Below are 24,033 nucleotides of genomic sequence, written 5' to 3' on the forward strand. Positions count from 1 at the left end.
CAAGCACACCCCAGCTCCCCTTGCCCACACAAATCCCTGAATTACAGACCTCCACATACAAGATCATCATCTTTCAGCCGGCCCTGCAAACAACACGTGCTCGGGGTAACAGGAGATCTCTTCTGACAGCTCAATAGCTTTTTATGAACCTTCATCACAACACCAAATCCTATTTTTGACATCTTCCTGGCAACAAGAGCACTAAGCCATTGGCTGGCGTTCGGCTCGATAATATTGACACACTAATGAGAATTTAAAAAGCCAGTGTTTCAAGTTGATGTTCAATACTAATTTTGACTGAATAGTGTATTTAAATAGGAACATGCACGTGGGCCTTACAGGGGCTGCAACTTCCCAGCTGCACCACTTTTTGTTGTTTGGTGTCTCAAACCCACCAGCAAACTCTCAAAGTTTCCAAACAATCTTTCTTTCCCACCCATAGTCCAGCTCTTCAGCCTGTGCCTTAAAACCCACCAGAGTTTAGGAATACAAGGAATTATTTGAATCCACGACCTATCAAGAACTAAATGTTTATACTCACAAACATACACATAAATATATACATATAGATATATACATGCAGAAATTGCTCTGGTACACTGCTTGAACTGAAATTCTGACCAAAATAAATTAAAAACTTCTCAATAAAATAAAATTTAAAAACCAAAAAAACCCCATCACTACTACAATCTGACAATAACAATACTTACAATTAACTTTTGTGCCCGGGAACAATATCGTCAGTCAGTTTATATGCTCCTTCTGCAGAGATCCAGTGGAATGGGGAATGTTTTACCACGAGAGCTTTTTGACTTTTGGAAACAGAGGAGAGTTCGAGCAGCATCAGTACCTGCTTGGCACATCCAATATGGCCACATGTCTCCTGGGAGGGCCACCCCAGAGCTGCCCATGCCCAGAGTGATCACAGAATCCCAGAATGTCAGGGATTGGAAGGGCCCTCAAAAGCTCATCCAGTCCAATCCCCCGTCAGATGAGGTTACACAAGAAGGCGCCCAGCCGGGTTTGAATGTCTGCAGAGAAGGAGACTCCACAACCCTCCTGGGCAGCCTGGGCCAGGCTCTGGCACCCTCACTAAGAAGAAGTTTCTTCTCAAATTTAAGTGGTACCTCTTGTGTTCCAGTTTGAACCCATTACCCCTTGTCTTATCGTTGGCTGTCACCGAGAAGAGCCTGGCTCCATCCTTGTGACACTCACCCTTTACATATTTATAAACATTAATGAGATCTCCCCTCAGTCTCCTCTTCTCCAAGCTAAAGAGCCCCAGCTCCCTCAGCCTTTCCTCACACAGGAGATGCTCCACTCCATCATCTTCATTGCCCTGCGCTGGACCCTGTCCTTCTGGAACTGAGGGGCCCAGAACTGGACACAATATTCCAGGCATGGTCTCACCAGGGCAGAGCAGAGGGGAAGGAGAACCTCTCTGACCTATTGACCACTCCAGGTACCATTGGCCTTCCTGACCACAAGGGCACAGTGCTGGCTCATGGTCATCCTGCTGTCCACCAGGACCCTCAGGTCCCTTTCCCCTACACTGTTCTCTAACAGGTCATTCCCCAACTTATACTGGAACCTGGGGTTGTTCCTACCCAGATGCAAGACTCTACACTTGCCCTTGTTACATTTCATTGTTCCCATCCTACCATCCCACCTCTCCTCTCCTAACACACCTCTGAGGCCCAGGGGGTGGAGCACCAAGGATGGTAACAACCATTTCCGACCACCATCTCCGGGGCCAAAAAGAGTGGGACCCACGTTTCAGAGCTACCACAAAGGCAGGGAAACTGGAGCAACACACTGCAGAAGGCAGCAAAGAGCAACTGGACACCCACCGACTCTCAGCGGAGGTGGGTGCACCTGTGTAAAGGATGTACCCACCAAAACTGCGTGACAGGACAACAAGACAACGCCTGAATCACAGAAACACAGTATAGTTTGGGTTGGAAGGGATCTTCAAAGCTCATCTAGTCCAGCCCCCCTCCAAGTGGCTGTAAAAAGCTTCTGCTCAAAATCAGCCGGCGTATGGACATGCCTGCATCTCCAATTCTGTAATGGCAATGAAAGCTTTTCCAAATATGTGACTGACAGTGGACTCATTTTACCATGGTATGAAAGTTTGAAAAATTTCACAAACACTCCATCAAAACTGCAGAGGTTCAAAATGTTCAACTACAAAAACCATATTTGTACTACGAGCAGCCCAAAGTGCAGGATCCACCTCCCTCTTCAACACCAGCAAACTCAAAATCTGCTCAGAAACACTTGTTGAGAGTTTTATGAAGTTTGAAGATGTCAAACTTCATTTATGCTACAGCCTTTCTCCTTGTAAGATCATTATTGCTCCTTTTGCAGGGTTGAAAATGTCCTGCAGTCAGCACTGTGATATCGAAAGGAAATCTAGAACAGATGCACACCAGATAAGACTGACGTTCACCTATTTGTTGTCATGCAAGTCAGCAACTGACATAAAAAGTCCCAGACTTTGCACTTTTCAGAACATTTCATCACTCTCCAATTAAAATTCTGACCTTGCCTGAACTCCCAGTATTGGATAGAGAATCACAGAATCGACTGGGTTGGAAAAGACCTCAGAGATCATCAAGTCCAACCCTTGGTCCAACTCCAGTCCATTTACCAGATCATGGCACTAAGTGCCATGTCCAATCTCAGTTTAAAAACCTCCATGGACGGTGAGTCCAGCACCTCCCTGGGCAGCCATTCCAGTGCCTGACCACTCTCTCTATAAGGAATTTCTTTCTAATATCCAGCCTAAATTTCCCCTGGCAGAGTTGAAGCCCATGGCCCCTTGTCCTATTGCTGACTGCCTGGGAGAAGAGACCAATCCCCACCTGGCTAGAACTTCCCTTCAGGTAGTTCTAGAGAGTGCTGAGCTCACCTCTAAGCCTCCTCCTCTCCAGACCAAACAACCCCAGCTCCCTCAGCCTCTCCCCATACGTCTTGTGTTCAAGTCCCTTCCCCAGTCTTGTTGGTCTTCTCTGGACCCGCTCCAGCACTTCAATCTCTTTCCTGAACTGAGGGGCCCAGAACTGAACACAATACTCCAGGTGTGGCCTCACCAATGCAGAGTACAGGGGAAGGATCACTTTCCTTGTCCTGCTGACCATGCTATTTTTGATACAGGACGGGATCCCATTGGCCTTCTTGGCCACCTGGGCACCCTGTTGGCTCATGTTGAGCTTCCTGTCCATTAGTCCCCCCAGGTCCCTTTCTGCCTGACTGCTCTCCAGCCACTCTGTGCCCAGCCTGGAGCTGCAGGGGGTTGTTGTGGCCCAAGCGCAGGACCCGGCACTTGGCCTTGTTCCACTTCATCTCATTGGAATTGGCCCGTTTTCCCAGTCTATCCAGATCCCTCTGCAGAGCCCTCCTGCCTTCCAGCAGGTCGACACTCCCTCCCAACTTGGCGTCATCAGCCTGGTACCTCTGCAGAAACAATCTCCTTTTACAGTAATTTTTAAACACGCCAAATAAAAGAATTAACAACTGGTTTTTTAAAGAAAAAATTGCTTAATCAAGACAGAGTACTGGACTGGAGACAAAATTACAGGAGGTAAGGTAGTAACATTGCAGAAGCCTTCAAAGCACTGAGTATTTATTGAGAAGATAAACCAATAAATAAAACCATGTGGCTGTAACACTAATATACTGGACACTGATGACAGTCCTGTTAGGACCTCAGAGTGTCCATCTCTATCATAATTTCAACTGAAAATATGCAGGGCTTGTATTTTAAGGGACAAGTAGCCAGAACTGTCACCAAAAAGAACTGGAGAGGCTTTGACCTCTGTCAGCAATATATCATCTAATCTGCATTAAAGCTGCACCTTGAGCTGCTGCCTTGGCTCTGCGCCACTTACAGGTCCATACTCAACACCGGAGACACCGATAATTGGGGGAATTTTGCCACCACACCCGGAAAACACAACAGTGAGTCGAATGTGACGTGAATAAAGGGTTGGCTTTTTGTTTCAGGGGAAGCTGGGAGGCGTTAAGACCAAATCCACACCTCAACCATAAAGAAAAGGTTTTTTGCTACTGGAAATTATTCCATCAAGGGCAACAAGCACCTCCCTGCAATGGAGCACAGAGCATGGGCACATGCTCGGCTTTGTGATTTATTCTACAGAAAGGGTTACTGGGGATGTCGTCACCTCCTTCTGCAAATACAGGAGCAAAGCGCACCCGGCATCTCCGAGCAAGCGCAGGAGGAGAGGGAAGAGCGGCAACCACGTCAGAGGAATCAGTTCACCTTGTTGTGCTTGATTTTGTTCACCAAGAGCAGCAGGGAGGCTCAGGCACCCCCGTCTTCACAGAAAAGTGGTTTATTTCCCCAAGCTGAGCTTCGTGTTTTAAGGAGTGTTAAGCACCTAAATTTACCTCCTGTCGTATGATACTTTTCAAGGCAGAGTTATGTCTGTTAATAAAGAAATTATTCGTGGCTACAAAACTGCTCTGGGCAGAATACAGGAGAAATTACTCAATTTTCTTTTAACCTTTCAAACAGGACTATCTCCCAATTCTTTCAGGCTCATACATTGACTGATTTTTCATCCATCTCCAATGTATTAGAAATAGCTTGGAAATTATTTAAACAGCCTGCCAGTAATATACCATATGGTAGTTGCTGGCATCCATAGAACTCCTCAAAAATATGCATATGCAGAGTAAGCTATGCATACTTTTTATTCAGCAGTGGTAAAAATAATCATCTACTTTGTTGTTTACTACCCGATTCTTTAGAGAAATTGCTGTTTTGCCTAAGAACACACGGATGTCCCTTCCAGTGATGTAACAGGGACTCGAGTTGTACAGCAAAGAGAATTGCATCTCCTGACTCTCAAATAGGCTCCATGCATATGCAACTCAAAGATTTTGAAGCTCCTTGGAAAATATGGACAAAATGGGTACTACAGCACGTACACTTGTTTGCTCTGCCATTAACGAGTTTCCTTGTCACCACAGCTGTGTCTATACCGGTGACGCTGCGCTCCTGGACTCTGCTGTCAGGGGAAAGCATTGTGGATTTTATTATTTGTACAGAAAGGCAACTGCACGAAAGCTATTTTAAGGGTTGAATATTTAGATCTCAAAATATGATTAATTTGGCTTTAGAAGAACTAAGAGTTGGTTCTGGAGTTGCAGCACTCCCCAAGCTGGACACCTTCCCCAGGACAGACCCAGAGACACCAGGACTTTGCCATACAAGAGTTCACATTTTGGTGTCGATCCGAACTATGTTTGATAGTTATATGACCCAAATGCTGCCGAGTTATAACTCCCATTAATTTGCCTTTCCTCAAGCTTATTTTAGAAATAAACCTAACAAATGCAGTTCCAGGTGCACACAAAACCCAAATAAGCACCCGCAGACAGTTTTTTCATGCGCATCAGCCCTGTAGGAGATGCTTCTCCGGTTGTTCCCTTTGGAAATATCTTCCTGACATATTGCAGTCTTAGGCATTTAGTGCACTACCAAAGACCATCCAATTAACAAAAAGCCAGCTTCTTCTCATTGTAGTCACTCTAAATTCCAAACACACATATTGCTATCCATGTAAGATTTAACGCACTCTAAAAATAAAAACTTTACATAGTTAAAATGTTGCCCACACTTAAGAAAATGAAGAGTTCATTCTGCTAAAGGAGTCTTTGTCATAACGTTACATTCATTAACAAGAAATGTCCTAATCTTCATCTCGGGAGCTGAAGCGAGGCTCTCGCAAGCTCTACAGTCTGTTGGTGGTGAAAAGACAGGAGATGTACAAGGGCTCACTGTAACATGAATTCCAAATCAAATTCCCTGGGACACTCATCACAGCCCTCACCCTGGTTCCTCCTCATCACTGAACACCCAATTTGTCCACTGAAATGAAGCAATTACTTACCTTAACACATCCAGAATGTCTTCTCCCACACTTCTCCACTCTTGGACCCCTACACATCCCAGACTGGATGGCAACAGTCATCAAGGAACAATATCTGTGCCCTAGATGGACACGTTGTCTCCTCTCTTCCCACCTACCCGGCTTCCCCAACACCTCCTGACGGGCAAGGCAGCAGCCCCAACCATCCCTCAAATTCCTTCATCGCAAAAGCGTTCCAGTCTCAAAATCACGGTAAAAGAACAGGTCATGCGCATTAATGTTAACACATCATGAGAGGGAGGGAGGGAAGAAGCCAAGACACAGACTGTGAAGAAAGGCCCAAAAAAGTGCTGTGCCTCATGTTGCACCTTCATCCGTGTCCCAGGCTCCTGGGTTTCTGTTGCTTCTGTGCAGAGCCCAAGCACTCGCTCCTCACTAAAACATCATCTCCAGAAAGCCAACTCTTTTAAGACACTAAAACCTGGGGAAACCACTTCTCGTGGTAGGTTCTTCCAACAGTTAATCATCCATGTGTTAAAAATGTATGTTTACCTTCTCATTTGAGTTTGGCTAGCCTTATACAAACGTTTATACCCTTCTGCCAACCAAAGCGACCTTTCATGTGCACAGTTTTATCTTGCTGGTGTACACTTTTTTTTAGAATCAAACTGGAATTCAGCACAGAATCCTTGAGAGGCAGAAGCAGCTCCTTTGCCTTTGCTGGCGGGAAAACCAGTCTCCGCAGCAGAAAACAGGCAGGAGGAAGAGGAGACAAATGCAAACGCCCATGGTTTCTGCATTCACTGTGATACCTCGTGATCAGGTTTTCCTGATGAGAAAGGCAAAGGTCAAATGAGAAAAAACGTCCTTGAAATCTGTCAACGGCGCAAAATAGGTTGTGTTGGTTTCCTACTTCAGAGAATCATAGAATGGTTTGGGTTGGAAAGGACCTTCTAAGCTCCCCCAGTGCCACCCCTGCCATGAGCAGGGACATCTTCACCAGCTCAGGTTGCTCAAAGTCCCGTCCAGCCTTGCCTGGGATGTCTCCAGGGATGGGGCATCTGCCACCTCTCTGGGCAACCTGGGTCAGGGTTTCACCAGCCTCACCGTAAAACATTTCTTCCTTCCATCTAGTCTGACTCTGCCCTCTTTTAGTTTAAAACCACCACCCCTCGTCCTGCTGCTACAGGCCCTAATAAAAAGTCTGTCCCCATCTTTCTTACAGGCCCCTTTTAAGCACTGAAAGGCCACAATAAGGTCTCCCTGGAGCCTTCTGTTCTCCAGGCTGAAGACCCCAACTCTCTCAGCCTGTTCTCCCAGCAGAGCTGTTCCAGCTTCTGATCATCTTGGTGGCCTCCTCTGACCCCCCTCCAATGGGTCCATGTCTTTCCTTTCTCCCTTACTGGTTTCATGGCCTACAAGTTACATTGCAAAACTCATTGTGTCTATCAAAGATATTAAGATTTGCCTTTCTTCTTGGGGTTAAAACTTGCAAGCCTAGAAAAGAAAGACGTAGCACTAGCGGTATTTAATGAAAGAAATGCTTTGGTGGTTGTCCTAACTCAGAAGGTCAATCTCCCCAAGAGAAAAATCTACTTCACACCCACTGAGAAGCTCAGTCAAAGGCTGAGGGCAGGTGGCTCGTGAACATTATTCGCGCTTGCAGGCAATACCGGGTGCATCCAAAACAGTTTCAAGTGAACTTCTGGCCCTCCAGTGCTCTCCCAAACATTCAGCTCAGTTTGTACAAAAGAGCTGAAAAATGCACTCTCGTTAGTGAAGTGCAGTACACCTGGTGAGAAGGACCTGACTGTATTTCCCATTAAGCACCCAGTAGTAAGAAACGTGTATGTCAAGATTAGCACACTAATTCCAGGAGGTATGTGAGTGACTGCTTAACAGTGCACATCCAATTAAACCAAAATGCCTTTTGATGAGAGGCAAAATCATTACAGAAAGCCTGGCCAAAGCCTTTTGAAGACAAAATGCCTAGGTCTGTACCTCCAGCTAAGGAAAACTGAAGGAAAGGCTGAGCCTTGGCCACGTGATTTTTCTCCATTTTCCTCCAGAAATACCATCATACAGAAGTCCAAAACAATTTAAAAACATGCATAGTCTAGCTCCCTTTGGGAGAAGAATGACAGAGACCGATACTACAGAATATGCCCTTTCACAAAACGAGATGCAGCACCCTGTTGTTAAGACAAATATCGCACCAGGATGCCCAATTCAGACTTAGTTTCCGTACTGGGTTCTGTGCTGCTCACAGTTAAAGGGCAGCCTCCAACTCCATGCCTAGAAAACAGTGTGCAGAGGTGGCTATGGTGACAGTTATGCAAATGTGTGATAAATGAGTTAATCTTACTCTATATATCAGTTAGACACACATGGCATTTATTTCTGGAGAGAAACCGAAAGGCTGCTGGGTCTACCCAGCTTCTCTACCAGATGTGTCAAAGCCTTTGTAGGGTTATGTCTGTTGTTTGTGGGTTTTTTTTTCCAGGTAAATTCCCCTCTTCAACCACATTTCCATCAAGCTCATGACTGCAACCAAGATACAATACTGTTGGTCTAGATCTGCTGCTTCCTGTCTTTAGCTGTTTTGCTAACAGCTTCAAACAATTCTGTTACAGACATGGTCAAAATAATTCTCTCTTCTTCATCAGAAACATGTGTTCCAAAATCTGAATTCCACCACCAGTCACCCAGGCTGGATTCCCGTCCCATATTAGTAGCTCATTCAAACAAATTTACAAATAGGAAACAATGCAGCAGATTTCACATTTGATTTTTAGCAGTCAATAAGAGGAGGAACTGAAGCCTTGTCAACATACTGTGTCATTTGTTATATTGCATAAAGGACTAGCATCCTTACTGTGGTCTTTACAAACTAGGTTTTAATACATATTCTCTCTCAGAATTAACATTTAATTGTATGAAAGGATTCAGCTTTATTTTGACCACTGGTAAACTGGCAGCTACAGGGGTTTTCTTCTATTTTTGTGAAGTTCATTTGAAGCTGGTTGCATTGAAAGGAATAGCTGAGAGAGCTCTCATTTATGATTCAATATAAAGGAGAAGTTACAGAGCAAAGTTTTAAGAATTATTACCATAAGCCTCTAAAAATCTATTTTCTTGTCAATTTTAAGTCAAGCTAAAAAAAAATCATCTATTTTTAATGATTTTTAAGTGAACCCACCATGCTCCAAAAGCCGGCATTACTTAAAAAGCCAAAGAATTAAAGAGACAATTCTACTTAACATCACCCTTTTAATAAAACTTACTTCTCTTCTGAATTAAATATATTTTAATCCCCACCATCACATTTCCAAGCCAACGTGTTCTCAGGCAGACTCCAGCTTCCTTTATTTAGAAGATAATCAGTATTTAGGCCAGCAGAGCAACCTACCTCACCTCATGACTTCACAGCTTTCAGATTCAGGTACTATCATAACCAAACTACGGTGTGGATTTTAGACATGGTAAGCATGACGGGGGATATAGTATTCATGTGGGCTTCCAATTCACTTTCTACTAGCTGTTTTAAGCACTCTAACGCCTAACCAAGCACTAAGTCTGCCCGAACATAGTTTTCAGAGAAGTTTCAAAGAGTCTGAATGAGCAGGCAGCTGCACAAGTTCAGGGTTACATCTCAGATGGTCACAGCATTTATTTTCCCTTTTAAATTCAACAACAGCATTTCAAGAGCAGGGCTTATGGTTTTGTGAATGTCTGACCTATGTAGCAGAGCATAAACCAATCATCTTCTGCTCTACCTTCTCACTACTGCACTTCACTAAACAGCCAACTCTAGTCGAGGTGTTTCTTCCAAAACCAAAGCAGATCAAACAGTAAACCCACTAAAATTATAAATTCAAAAGGTATAAGTTCTTACACGAACAAAGTAAACATGCTTCATTCCAACACTATTGCAACATAAGGACCATTTCAGCTCAAAGATAAAATACCTTTTACTTAAGACAACCTCTTGAAGACAAGCAATAACAACAAGAAAACCCAAACTGTCTACGTTGAGTACAACCAAAGCAAGCCTGTGATGACAAATGAGTCCCAAAGCAAAAAAGACCAGAGGGAGCAGACAGTATAAACAAGTTTCCTTTTCTTACATTACAAAAATTTCAAAGTCCGGATAACTGCTGGCTGGCAGATTAACAGATGTCTGTATTGCAACTACCTTGTGAGAACACCATGAATTAAACGTAAGCCTAAATACCAAGTACCCAAAAACCACAACCAAAGAGACAAGTTTTCCGAAAGTACTAAGAAATGCTTGCACAAAGAGGTTAATGAGTATTCTAAAACCAAGTTAAAGCACTGCACGGAGTCCTTTTGAAGAGTTCTCTGCCCATTAGCATCATACAGCTGTAGCATTCATTTTGCAAAGCAACAATCTCAGAGGTGAACACAATCCCATTCCGCTCACAGATCGTACAAAGGCACCGCAGGAAACAAGCTCACTTCTCACACAGAACCAAAGCAGATTCAGGAACAGAACTGCCATTTCCAAAAATAACAAAATGTAACTTTCTTTATCACTGGTGCATCTCAGAGATGGTCTGAAACACAGAAGCACAGCTAAATACAAAAGACAAACCTCCACTCACACCTAACGCTAACACATCACAGGAGGACAACAGGACAGCCCAACACAGACACTGACAGAGAAAGATAAAACCCTTGGGCTTGTTTAAGCTTGTTTAAGCCTTGTTTTCAGCATTCTAAGACTCAGTCCATCAATTAATCACAAATTGATACAGTCTATATCTTACAAATGCTATACAAACACTTGCTCTGCAGAGCAGCTTTATCACTTACACCACAAAACAACACCTGTCATTGCCACCAGAGAAGGTATTATAAGAACCAAGAAATAGCTGCAGCCATTTTAAAGCACGAAGAACTGTAAGCAAAAATCCCAAACCTCTTCAGCACAGTCAAGTGCAAGGGGCAAGTGCCATGCGATCTGAAGAGAAACTCGTGTTACGGTGAATTGCACTGGAATTACTGCCATGCACAAGAGACCAAGAGCGGTTGCACCAAGGAAAAGCATCACAAAGTTCTTGTCTTGGACCAAAGAACTTTGAAGCAAGCACAGAAGAGTAAGTGACTCAGCAGGTTCAAAAACTCCATCTTAGTTTTTCCAAACCGTGGGAGGAAGCTTAATTTAAAGGGGATGGTGTCACTAAACATTAATCCCTCATGTATAAAGAAACTATTTTTAATTAAACAGCACCTGATTTTGAAAGCCACCTCATTCCACTGCATGTTTGATGCCTAGCATTTGCTAGAATTAAGTACCTTTTTTTGTTATTAAGGTTTTTTATGCTGTTTTGGCCAAAATTGAAGTTTAAGGAAATTTGCTGCCCTTGATGATCCATTCTGTCTTGTGCACAGGTTTTGTACAGCCATGCAAATTACATATTAGTAAGGAACAACGTAAAATTTTTCAGGACAACCTAGCAAGTAGATTTTCAAGAGAAAAGAAACTCAGCAGCATGAGTAAGTGAAAATTCTGAATGTACAACACAACAGGAAGAATTTAAATTGGATCCGCAGTAAACATAGAATGAGGATGCATTTTGTTTTAAGTTGGGTGCGAGAAGTTACATTTTAAAAAAAGTTGGATATGTTGTTCTTTAATAAAAACCCAACTAAACAGCCCTGTGTTCTACATATTGAAACAGGTGGACACTATCAGGCTTAGGTCAAGAGTAAGAAGATGACAATTTTTTACGTCTGGAACTGGAACTGCCAGTCCAGTTGTACACTTGGACCAAGTCCATGTATCCACCCAGTTCAACCATCAGCCTGTTCAAACGCTGGTGTGCGGGGATCTGTTTAATGCTCTAGAAAACCTTCCTGCTGAATTCCACCTTCACCTTATTTCTTCTGGGCTGCTTTTGTGTTTTGCCAGTTTCTACCACGAATGCGCAGCGCTGCCATTAATGCTGCATTTTGTCCAGCTCTGCCAATAACCAGCTTCAGGGATCTGAAAGCAGAAGACAGACTCCCCAAAATACTGACCTGCAGCAAATTTACAGCGTTAAAGGATTTCACTGTAGAAGCCTGGAGTGAACAGTTTGTAATATTATGAGAAGGGTAGGAAGATCTAAGACAAGCATGTGGGTACAGATTTGCCAGTAGCAGCTACGCTATCATAACTTCGTTGTTAACCAGAGCTAGGTAATTTCAATGTTAAAGAAGATTACCTGGGATTAAAATAGAAGGTAGTATGGCAGCTTAGCATAAACCCTATGGGTATCCACAGGAAGGAATTCAAACTCAACTGCAGATTGTCCTAATTTTATTTGAGTTGGTTAACCAATTGTGAAGCACTTTTTACAGTTTACATAACTTAAAGGAGCACACTGCGTCCTATAAATATAAATTAACATTTTTAATAACTCAAGACATCACAACAAAGCCAGATTTCGAAATAAATTGTCTGTTTAGTTATCTGGATCAAGAAGGAACATACATGAGAAAGTAAAAAACAGCATTGACAAGAAAACACTGTTTAGTTCTAAACTGAGTTTGTGCTTCTACACCAAAAACACAACACTGAAGTAACAAGAACTCTGCAAAGAACTTGAAAAAGTACATTACTTCTGTAGTCCCAAAACCAAAGCACACATTTATTTCTTCTACCGGTTACTTTGCTTGGTTCTATGAAATCAGCATTAATGGTAGAGGGACAAATTAAGACATATTAACTTTACTGCAAATATGAATTCTATTGGAGCAGTTAGATTGTTGCTTTGGGTTGACTTGGTTTTCCTGCATGATAAACAAGAGCAAATCTTTTTGATGTATTTATTAATCAACATATCTGTTAGTACAAAGCAGTTGGTGTTCAGCAAGAAGGCATGAAGTGATCATTTGAAAACACCATGCCTTTTTTTCTAACACTAAGCCACCCTGCAGGATTTGGTGAAGGCCAGATGTTCAAAGTTGGTGCAGAGATAAAAACTGCACATCCAGGATTGATGCATGGAAATGCCCAGAGCCTGGCAGGTGTGACCATACGCCAATACTCATCTGAATGCTTTTGCTATGACATACAGAAATCAAGTCATCTTTCATTAAACTTCAAAAATCTGGTCTTAGCTACAAAATTAACACCTCGCTTCACTTTATTAATTTTAAAAAAGGCATTAAACTGTGCTTCAATTTTGGGTTGATGACTAAAATTAGAATGAGATGTTTTAAACCTAATAATTCTGTACACGTTTTCTCCAAAGCTATTATGCTGGTTTCTAATATAAGCAAAAAAAAATCTTATTGTTCAGAAAGCCTTTTTTAATTATTAAATGTTTTCCTATATTTACATTCATTAGAGACTATTTTTTGAAGCAATCTCAGGAACTTTCAAAACCTTTTTTTTTAAATGCATGTTCTAGGGTAAAGATGGAGTTAGAGAGTCGGCCTCTGAATGCAGCTTAAAAATAAGTGCTTCAAATACAGGTTTAGAAAAGAAATTAAATATCATGTTTTCAGTCACACTGAAGAAAACATCTGCAAAGAAAAAAGGCCCTCATCCTTAAGATTGAAGAAAATAGGTGGTAGGGAAACAAACAAAAAAGAGCACTGTTTTCCCAAGTTACCCAAATCACACACAGACACAAGAAGGTTACAAATGCCATTCATGAAAGAATGCACCACAAACATCAGCATTTATTCATTTTGAATTGTCTTATTTTAGCAAATGACAAAAGACTCAGCTCACTGGCTTCACTTTTGTGTACCTTTTGCTTACATTACACATTGAAACATTTGTCAAAACTTACTAAGTTGTCTGCATTCATGCACAACTAGAAAACATCCTTAATTTATTTAAACCAGAAATGCATTACCAGAAATGTATTAACATCGTTCACTACTAAACAGTTAAAAAAAAAAAAGTTGAAATTATTAAAAAGGTTATCCTGGAAATGTTAACTTCACAGCAGACTTAAACTACTAATTGGCTCACATTTCAAACAAATTGGAAAAGCAAGATTCATGCTAGTGTTAGTGTACATCTCGCCCTAGCACTACTCAAGGATCATGGTTCACCTTGATCATATATAATAAAAAGAAAAGTGCATACAGAAATTTACAACAATTTTAAGGACAAAAATGGTCCAATTGATGTGGTCCCAACAATAAACTCAAAAGTCTATGACAAGTACGAGCTTCGGTGAGCTATTTATTCTACTTAAGTACGGATATACAGAAAGTTGAGTTCGTTTGAAATCTTCAAAAAATGTTCCTGTCAATCCTCAAATGGTGGCTGTTATAGCTTAAAATTTCTGTTAAATGCGTGCGTTGAATTACTTGTTATCCAAGCGTAGCAGCTGCTCCTTACCATTTATTGTTAGCGACCTTAACTGGCCATCTTCTTCAACTTCTACTCTCTCTTGTCCATTCTCAACAATCCTGTAGGACAAAACCACAGTTACTCATTTTAAAGCACTGCCAGCAGTTTGGAAATAGGTTTTTAGATAAGGAACTATAGCAGAGCGCTGCCTGCTTCACGCAACTGTACTTGCCAAGCTTTTGTATCTAACAGAGCAGAAGCTGTAACCAGTAACCATCTGCATTCCCCACTTATTTATAGCAGGAAAATCGCTTTCTGGAAGTTTGGATCCTTCACTTTGTAGAGTTCACAGTTACAGCTGCCACCTCGTACACTGTCACAGTTGTACTGACACTACCCACTATTATCTAGAACTAAATGTCTTTTGACAGCTCAACTGTATAATCTTGATGCTGCATTTAGTACCTACCCATTTGTTAAATACATAACATTCTAGATCACATCACAATTTTGCATGATATAAGGCACACTCTTTAATCCATTTTAATTTGATGAGACCAATTAATTTGAAGACCTAATGTGTAACAAGCTTATGACCAGCATGTACGCTGCACAATTTAAGTAGCCCTGGCTGGAAAGCGAGATTATCAAAGAGCTCTGTGTGTCTGGTTTGAGGTTTTTTTGTTTGTTGGTTTGGGGTTTCGTTGTCCTTTCTTTTTAGACCACTTAAAATTTATGCCTAAGTTTTCCCCTCATGATTCAAATGAGGAAACCACACAGAGGAACACAAATTTTTCTGGAGATCAGGCTTATTGAAGAGAATACACCCAAATTAAAATAAGAGGGAATGGTTTCTTGCCTGAAGCAAAATATTAGTCAAGGAAGATTTTCACTGGGTATGCTGGGAGATGAATCTTCCTTAGGCTTAGCGACAGACATTATACAAAGCAACAGGACTTCTCAGAGATAGAAAATCCATCTTCCTACATGTGGCTAACCACATTTCTTGCTTCTCCTTGCTCTAAATATGATTCTAAAAGATATGACAGCAGCATGCCTGATTTAGCCTGGTTTTTAATACTAAAACAAACATGGTGCCTTGCATAAACACTTGTCTCTCTTACCCAGTACAATTCCCTCAAAAGTGGGCAGTATTCAGATTTTTCTGGAATACACTCACACAAAAATATCTTGACCATGCCAGCATGTGATGGCAAAGGCTACATTTAAGTGGCCAAGAAGACAGGATCTCTCTAATACAAGAGGACACGCAAGAATTTTGCACTTCAAAGTACAGGACAGAAGTTACCAGACAAGAAAAATTGGTTCTCCCTTGCTTTTCTGTAACTTTTTATCAAGTAGTGAAATCACATTTAATGACTTGTTCAGTTCTCCTATAACTTACTGATCATAATGTCCCATGTAAGTTACTCTATGGCAAACTAACATCTGGGTTTCCCAAATGCAGTGATTTTCCCATCACAAGCATGAAACAGAGGGCAGTCTGTGTAAATACTGGAAAATTCACATTCCAACAAACAGGAGAAGTTTTCTCCAAGGCAGATTTCAGTCACTCACTTAAAATATAAAAGAAAATGGCTTTTTACACAAAATCTTAACACTGCCCAGGAAAACAAACTAGAGCAGATGTTAAGGGAAATTGTTTCATGTGTTATCATGTCAAAAACTACATGATGAGCAGAAATCAAGCGCACTTTTCTCCTCCAGAAGCTCAAGCTGACTCAGCAGACAGTAGTCAGGGACCATAATAAAAGATGTGTCACCACACAGGAGGTTCTGAAGGCCTGGAAGGGCTCCATTGCCAGGGCCCTTTCAACCAGCAAACAAGCTGCAACCTGCACTTTTTGATCAGAGCAGTTCTGAAACCATGTCTTGCATGTCTGAACCTTCCTTGACTATCAAGAGTTTAGACAAAAACATCATCTTCCCCATTTGCACATGCTATAGCTTAATGTGAAGTCTGCAATGTCAGGAAGAGCCACAGGACTCAATAAAACTTCTAATTATTTTTTAAGCATTCAGAGAAATCCAAGTAATATCAAGATCACTACAACAAAAGTAAAAATAAATATAGTGATACATGTATGTATATGTGCATATATATTGTATATTTACATGCATGTATTTATAGCTATATATGTCTCTACATATAGTTTCATACAAATATATCACTTACCTCTTTGTAGTAATTTTTCTGCCGTTAACTATTTTAGTTGAGGTTGATACTGATTTGAAGTTGCCCATCCCACTGCCACCAAATGACGTAGAGGAGAACGAAGTAAGGCCTCCGTGTCCCAGTGAACCAAACGAAGTAAAACCTATCGGGGAAAGAGATATTTGACTAAAAATATATTTTCCAATGACTGTGGGATCCAAATTTATCAGTCTCTCAGACTACATCCCAGCTTCAGGATGCCCTTAGATAGCTGCATCCACACAGCATCAGTGACTGACAGCATTAAACACCAGTTTGACAATAAAAACATTACTCCAGCCCCACCAATTCCTCCCATATGGACCCATTGTTCAGATTCCAAATGGACAGCATAATCCAAAAACTGCTGGTTACTACTTCTGCTCAAGAAAAGCCATTCAGGTCTGTCTGCTGAACACAACTGTTATTCTTGCCATTCATAGTAAAGCTACTAACTTCAATGAGGCTGATTTTTTTGCTTTAACGTGGATGTTGGTAAGCACTGAGTTAGCGGACTGAACACGTTGTGTATTAACACCCAAAAGGACGCCAACTGCCAGCAGCTCTCAGCAACCTCTAAGATACAGACGTCAGTGTTCAAACTGATGACTCCAGAACTGATACTAAGTAGTCCTATGGGTTTTAGGCACACATTTTTCCAGGACCTTAAATAGAAACCATCACTCCCAGCACCTAAAGGCAAATAGAAGAAAATTCTAAAGCTATAAAGAAACAGTAGCACCAAAATTAAGAACACAAAGTTCTGCCTCTTAGAGGTCTTTCTACTTTTCATGAGCTTCCAGGTAGACCAAATATTGATAACTATGGTTTTATTTGCATTCAGACCTTGCAGCAAGCACCTTAATTTCTAAGAAAATGGCCTTTAAATTTCCTGAATGAAGAAGGCAACTTTTTAAAACAAAAGTATTTATCAGTTTATTATATTCAGATCCTCTGTGAGCCAAAATGGCATTCCTTGTTAAATATTGGGATATTTACCTGTGTCAAATGAAGAAAAACCACTTCCAAAAGCAGGGAATCCACTAAAGGCAGAGAAAAATGATCCACCACCTCTGTTTCTGCTCCCCCTTGGACCCCGTCTGCCACCAAAGAAGTCCTCAAAAGGGTCTTCTACAAAACAGAAGACAACATTTAACAGGTGAGTATTACTGAGTGATTCTGTACTTAATCATTAACGATTCTTCATTTAATAAAAGAAATTTCTTGTTACAGATAAGATTTATATTGAAATATTGCTACTGAGCTGAATAGTCCACTAAAAAGCCAATTCCTATGATACTCTGGACAAATTTCTGTTTCCCTTTCAAGCTTAAAAAATAATTAAAAAAAGCAGCTGCTTTCCTTATTTTAGCTACTTAGTATCAAAAACTGGTAAACCTAATGCAAATACTCTCATGTTTTTCAGTATAATAGAAGCGACAAGAGCTACAGAAATAGTATTATTTCCATCACATGCTCATACAGCCTAATACACTCGAGGTATGATAAAAAAATTAATTGGAAGTCAACTCTGAGCAGTCAGTTGACATTTGACAGATTTAACACTCTTCAGATGCATAATCATGATCTTTACGCACCAAGTCATCATAAGGCAAATCCATCAGCTGTTCTACAGAACTCCCTGGCATCAGACTAAGTTTTTCCAAGGTGTGGAATAAAGAGTAACACTACAGACAAACTAAATTAATAAAGCTCTTCGAAATAATTTTACTCAATCTTGTAATATCACACACAGGTACCTAAACTTCCTAGCTTATTTCTATTAAAAATTTACTGTGGATCACCGTGACGAGGTCTCTGAAAAGTAACTTCTGAATAGGTTATATCAATTATTGAAATACAAAAACAGCAGCCAGGGATTGTTGACTCATACTCTCAAAGTGTTCAAAGTGTTTATTTTAGCACTTGCCACATTAAGTACTTCAAACATGTATTCTGATGCACATTTAGGCAGCAAAGTATGGAGTTTTACACACTGTCCCAAAGGGGCATTGGGTCCCTACCAAGCAGAAGGAAGATCAGAGAAAAACAGAAAGGGGTCATGGATGAAACACTATTTCAAATTCAAGTACAACTGTTATGTCATTCCAACAGCTGCTGTTCCATCCTCATCAGAAAACAACAGTCTCTTTTTAAAAAAGGTTTAAAAAGAGGGGGAAGGAGAGGGCAGGGATGGAGAGGACCTGTATGGAAGAAATCCTTATTTTCTTTGTCACATTTTCCTAAAGGATAGTTATCGCTACATTTATCTGAAACCTGCTTTTTACTAGTGCTCTTAAAACAACACACAATTGCAATCATCTAACAGACACTCAATAAACATAATACTTGCACAAAATCAGAAAAGTTTAGGAACTTCAGCTGCTGCCTCCATCAATCACAACTCTCCCCAAATTAGTGTTGTACAGTACCAATGATTTTACCAAGGTTTACAAGTGGGTACTTGATATTTAAAGGTAACAGTTTGAAACACTGCTCAGAAGAAGCTCTTATTGAAAAATGCAGAAATTAGTGATAGCAGCGACAGTAGTATGAGAGCAAGGGAAAACTCTTATAACCCCATGACTGCTCAGAACTACAAACTGATAAAGTGAAGGTCAGAAACGCAGTATTTATTCCACCTCTGGTACTCCCACAAAAATCCAAGCTGTTATATGATAAATCACCAAGTTAAGGCAATAGTGACAGTACTAAAATGCCTTCTGATAATAAAAAGATATCAGTTACTGCCTGCTCCATTTGCAATTACTTAATAAAGGTGAAATGTCATGATGTATTTATGCCGAACGAAAAAAAACACACACACCCATCAGCAAAGACAAAAAATGCCAAGAACAACAAAATTAACCCTATCCTTCTCCAAGCTTCCACAGTTATGGAATAAAACAAGGGAGGACCAAACTTTTATCTTATGTACAGTAGCCAAGCAAGCAATAAGATTTTTTTTCTTCCTGGGGTGTTTCTTTTGTGTTTCTTCAATAAAAAGATGACCTGTTATTACCTTTGAAACAACAGAAAATAAACCAACTCTTCAGTTTGGAAATATGGGAACCTACCACCAAAATTACTGTTTCTAAAACAAACGCTACACCCATTTAAGTAAAGGTATTTTTTTCAGACTAGCATTATCAGCTAGCAAGTAAAATCACCGCAGTGAATTTTTTTGTAGCGCAATTTATTCTCACTAGAGTGACTCATAAGTTAGTTATGAAGGTCATTCACTCACGTGTACAAATGATCTATATTATATTACTACCAGTGTTAAGCCTTCTATTTATAATTCAATTTTTCTCGTTACCTGGAGTTCAAATAAAAACAAAACAACCAACCATATAAGCTTTGAGGTTTGAATCCTCCACAGTGTATCAGTCTATTCTGCAAGTGAATCTCTCCTCCTCAGCACAACAGCAGCAGAAACACAAAGGTTTTTAAGGGACAATCACAATTTCCCTGAGATCCCTGCTACTAACTCAGCTTCTAAGTGGATTACTGCCTTCACAAAAACCTAACGGAGACTGGGACATGCCTTAGTAGCCTTTGGCAACCATACACACCAAAGGAAGAGGCCAGCACTCTGTGTTAGCAAATGCCCCAGCCTCAGGTGATTTCTGTTGGCAGCCCTGCTAATAATCCTCCAGTGCTCTTCTAGTAACTCTCGCCAGTGAACAGAGACACTGGAACCACTGCAGAATGCTCAGCAAGATGGATGATGCAGAGACTGGAAAATGGGTAGGACCTTCCTGGGGGAATATTTCTTATTATCCTGACATCCATCCAGGTACAGCATGCAAAGGGAAAAATAAAGAAATAAAAACCACCAACCACAACACCATAAAACACCACCACCAAAACCCATGAGGAGAGAAGGCAGCAGGAGGCTTTTGCATTCTTACTTGCTGTATCCACCACCAAATATACTTTAATACAGCAACCTCACATCTATTCAGACCCTGTGTATGCTTTTAGTCCCAAAATCAGGATGATCAATAGTACCACTCAGCAAAATAATAACATCTCAGCCTGGTAGGTCTATTTTTGTGATCTAGCAGAACCTTTCCATGCATGATAACCTTTTCACATAGATGGCTTTTTCCAAACAGTTCAAATGCAGTGAATATGGCAATAGCCAACTGTTTCTTGTATGGTTTTTGTTGTTGTTTTGTTTTTTTTTTTTTTTTTTGTTTGTTTGGGGGATTTTTTGCCTTTAAAAAAAGGTTTTGGTTGTTTGTTTCTTTCTAATGACTCCTCATATGATAGTTATTTTGGTGCAACTTACAATCCATGTAATTCCCTGACTAAATATCAGAAGCCCATCAGATCAATAAAAGTAAGAAGTAAAAAACAAAACAAAAAATCACCAACCACAAGTTAAGGCCTTTCTAAAAAAGGCAAAAAGCTATATAAGTACTATACAACTGAAAAGCTTCAGAAAACCAAAATACTAGACCAGTGTTACCTCAGAGTGTAATAAATGCTGTTTGGAGATACAGCCATAGTATATTCTAGTCTGGGTATTACCAAAAGCTTATGGGAGGGCAGAGTATCAGATTCAGTTTCAACAGAAATATTGGAGCACGTTTCTGACACAGAACTTGTGGTGCAAAAAATAGCAAAGACAACAAAAGGTGAAATATCTCAAGGTAGCCAGTGAGACTTCTAGTTTATCAGCAACAGGAGATGACATGAAGCTGTTTGGGGAAAAAGCAAATGCTTAAGCATAAGCCTGCTGTTACTAGGTAAGATTACAGTTAGAGAAGCCAAAAAAATTAATGTGAAGGCTGGAGCACAAAAGCCTCAGCAACACAAAAGGCTGCACGCCAACAAACCCATCTGAAAAGAATGACATTAGAGGTAACATTTCCAAAAGAATTTATTTAGAAAAATCTTTGCTAATTCAAATGCATGTCTCATTCCTCTGGATAAAACATTACACCAGCTCACTGTGCACCATGGAATCCTACCTTGCTTTTCTGTAGTCACAAAGAAAGTATTTAACCTCTAAAGTCAAACAACAACTACTACACTGCATCTCTCTGCAGTTCAAAATGAGGTAGGTCATGATTAACCCCACCCACAGGAGTCCTCGGCTCTAACACATTTTCCCACTTTCAGCAATATAATCCTATTGCAGAATACCACTTAAAATAACTGATAGCTCTTCTTTCCTGCTTTGTGATCATGGAACCGAATGACAAGTTGTATTAATTCATTAATCCAAAAGAAAACACTGGAGTGTTTATATTGTTACATTTCTGTTGCATCCATGAGCTAATCCCACTGGTATATCTGAAGACTGGTATGTCTGAAAGAAAATGGGCAGGAAAGCACCATATGATGGGGAAAGGAGGAAAGAAGGCAAAAATCCATAATATCTACATGCGAAGCACTCTACAATACAGTTAAATTTAATGAAATTCATCAAATCTAAGGCATCAGCTGGAATCATCACAATATACTAAACAAAATGTGCCCCATCCTATAGCAGTCACTTCTACCACAACACTGGTACCCTGGCAGCTTCTTGGGAACCAAATGAAGAACAGATCAGCAGAACAGATGGAAGGAAGTTCAGCCACATCAATTCTTTGCTGAAGTTCACACCATGACCATAAAAAGCAGCTGTGCTGGTTAGAGGGAAGACAGCAGGAAAAAGTGCCCGGTGGCAAAAAGCAGCAGAGGAAGATGCTTTCAGCCACAGAACGATGTGGTGAGCACACTGCAGCGCAATGCTATCATTCACCTCCAGAAAAATCAAGAGTTGAGACAAAACATGCACTGCCAGAAAGCGTTCTCACATGCACACGCTGCAGCAGGCGGGGACACTGACAATCTTATAGGGATAGTATGTAAAAGAATATTGCCCCATAAAAGCAGGATCACAGCTCAGTCACCACTTACTGGGCTACTTCCCCAACCACTACACTTTCGTTCCTTTATTCTCTGCGATCAGAGCCACACTGCTGTCCCTGCCAAAACGTGATGCCAAGGAAAAGCTGAACACCCACCCTGCAGATGCAAGCGGGGGACACCAGAGCTACAGTGCACTGAGCAGTGATGCTGAAAGACTACTCAGCCCCTGCAGAACAAAGCAGACTCAACAGCACTGAGAATTACAGCCTGCAATCAGTTCTTTCTATCAAAAGCATACTATACGTCACTTTATAGATCATGCCAGAAGAGATTCTGAAATAAGGGTCTGAATAATATATTTATGCAAAGGGCTATAGATGTATGATATATCTAATAAAACAGAATTCTTGCAGTAGGTATTTCTAGCTTGTCTCCTATTTGAAAAAAGTTTCAAAGATGCAGATTTGCAGGAAGTACACAACCTCACACCACAGCTCTGGAGCGTACCCGGGCACTACAAAGAACATCATCATAACAAGACAGGTCACGGAAACCTGTAACCACTTCTGCATTGAAATAATGTCATCTTTAACAACAAAGTACCAAACTGTTGATGCCACTTACTCAGAAGAGACACTAAGATGCTGTTGCAAGCACTGTTGATTCACCTGCCTGGAGTGTTTCTCCATGTTCATTAATAAGAACTGCACACTTCCAAAACACCAACTCAAATAGATGTTTGCCCCACTTGTTTAAGCCAGTTTACCAGTGGAAGCATTTGCAAGTCTTTCTAATGATATATAGCAGAGATCTTGAGATTAGTAATTTCCTAGGAAAAGGAGGCTTAATACATTACCTTCAAATGCCATCTATACCATAATTACATAGACACTAGAGTATGTAAGTCCCACTCTAATCAGCATTTCATCTTTACCAAACTGCTGCCCAAATGTTCAGGCACACCTTAAAAACAGAGGAATCTTCCACTACCACTGTATGACCCAATCCCCTTGCACTATGTTTTGCATTTGGCCTCTGACCAATCTAACCAGCTAGCTATTCAAGGAAAATTAAGCATCAAAAGATAGATAACCCCCCTAACTGTTTTCTTGAGGACTAACAACTTGAAGTGACTAAGGATGCTGGAGGCAAGTTTCCTCTTTGGCCAGTGAGCTATCAAACAGCTTCTCAATGTGTCTAATGGGATATTAGTGTCAAAGATTAAAGCTTTAAGATGGACATGAGAATTTGGAACTAGGCCTCCACCCTTTCAGCAGCAGAAGCTAAACATTATTTTAGCTACACATGAAGCCATGACATCAGTTCCATCTATTGCTGTTTGGTAATGCTGTCTGGGAAAGACAATTCCTGTATTTCAAAGACCTTCTTTGAATCTATCAAGTTATTCCTGAAAAATTCACCGTAGTGAGATTTGGACCATTCAGTGGATAATTATGATCTAAGACTGGTGCTCATGAAATACATTTGTGCACATTCATACCAAAGCAATGAATGCACATTAAAATCTCTGAGCACTTCATAAATACCAAAAGCTGCAAATTTATGTCAACAAGAAGATTAATTAGAGAGAGGACAATGTTGAGCAAGACAGCTTTAATTGAAAGCCGCCTCCATTTTCAGTTTTAAGAGATGTTTGATTAACAAATACATTTTACATTAGAATACCTAAACATCATGATTATTCAGAAATGAAATTACACGTGGAT

General features: G+C 40.6%; 1 protein-coding gene across 4 annotated transcripts in view; it reads right to left on the reverse strand.

Annotated features, from left to right (window-relative positions):
• Positions 1-24,033, reverse strand: part of DNAJB6 (DnaJ heat shock protein family (Hsp40) member B6) — a 64,513-nt gene that overhangs the window by 21,103 nt on the left and 19,377 nt on the right. For all 4 annotated transcript variants that reach the window (XM_065830054.2, XM_071805316.1, XM_071805318.1 and 1 more), the window contains exons 6-8: positions 17,435-17,566; positions 16,418-16,559; positions 14,269-14,339 (exon numbers count right to left, since the gene is read on the reverse strand). In XM_065830054.2, coding sequence (XP_065686126.1) covers positions 14,269-14,339; positions 16,418-16,559; positions 17,435-17,566 — 345 coding nt within the window. The remainder of the gene's footprint in view (positions 1-14,268; positions 14,340-16,417; positions 16,560-17,434; positions 17,567-24,033) is intronic.

The sequence above is a fragment of the Patagioenas fasciata genome, chromosome 2, assembly GCF_037038585.1.
Source record: "Patagioenas fasciata isolate bPatFas1 chromosome 2, bPatFas1.hap1, whole genome shotgun sequence".
NCBI lineage: Eukaryota > Metazoa > Chordata > Aves > Columbiformes > Columbidae > Patagioenas > Patagioenas fasciata.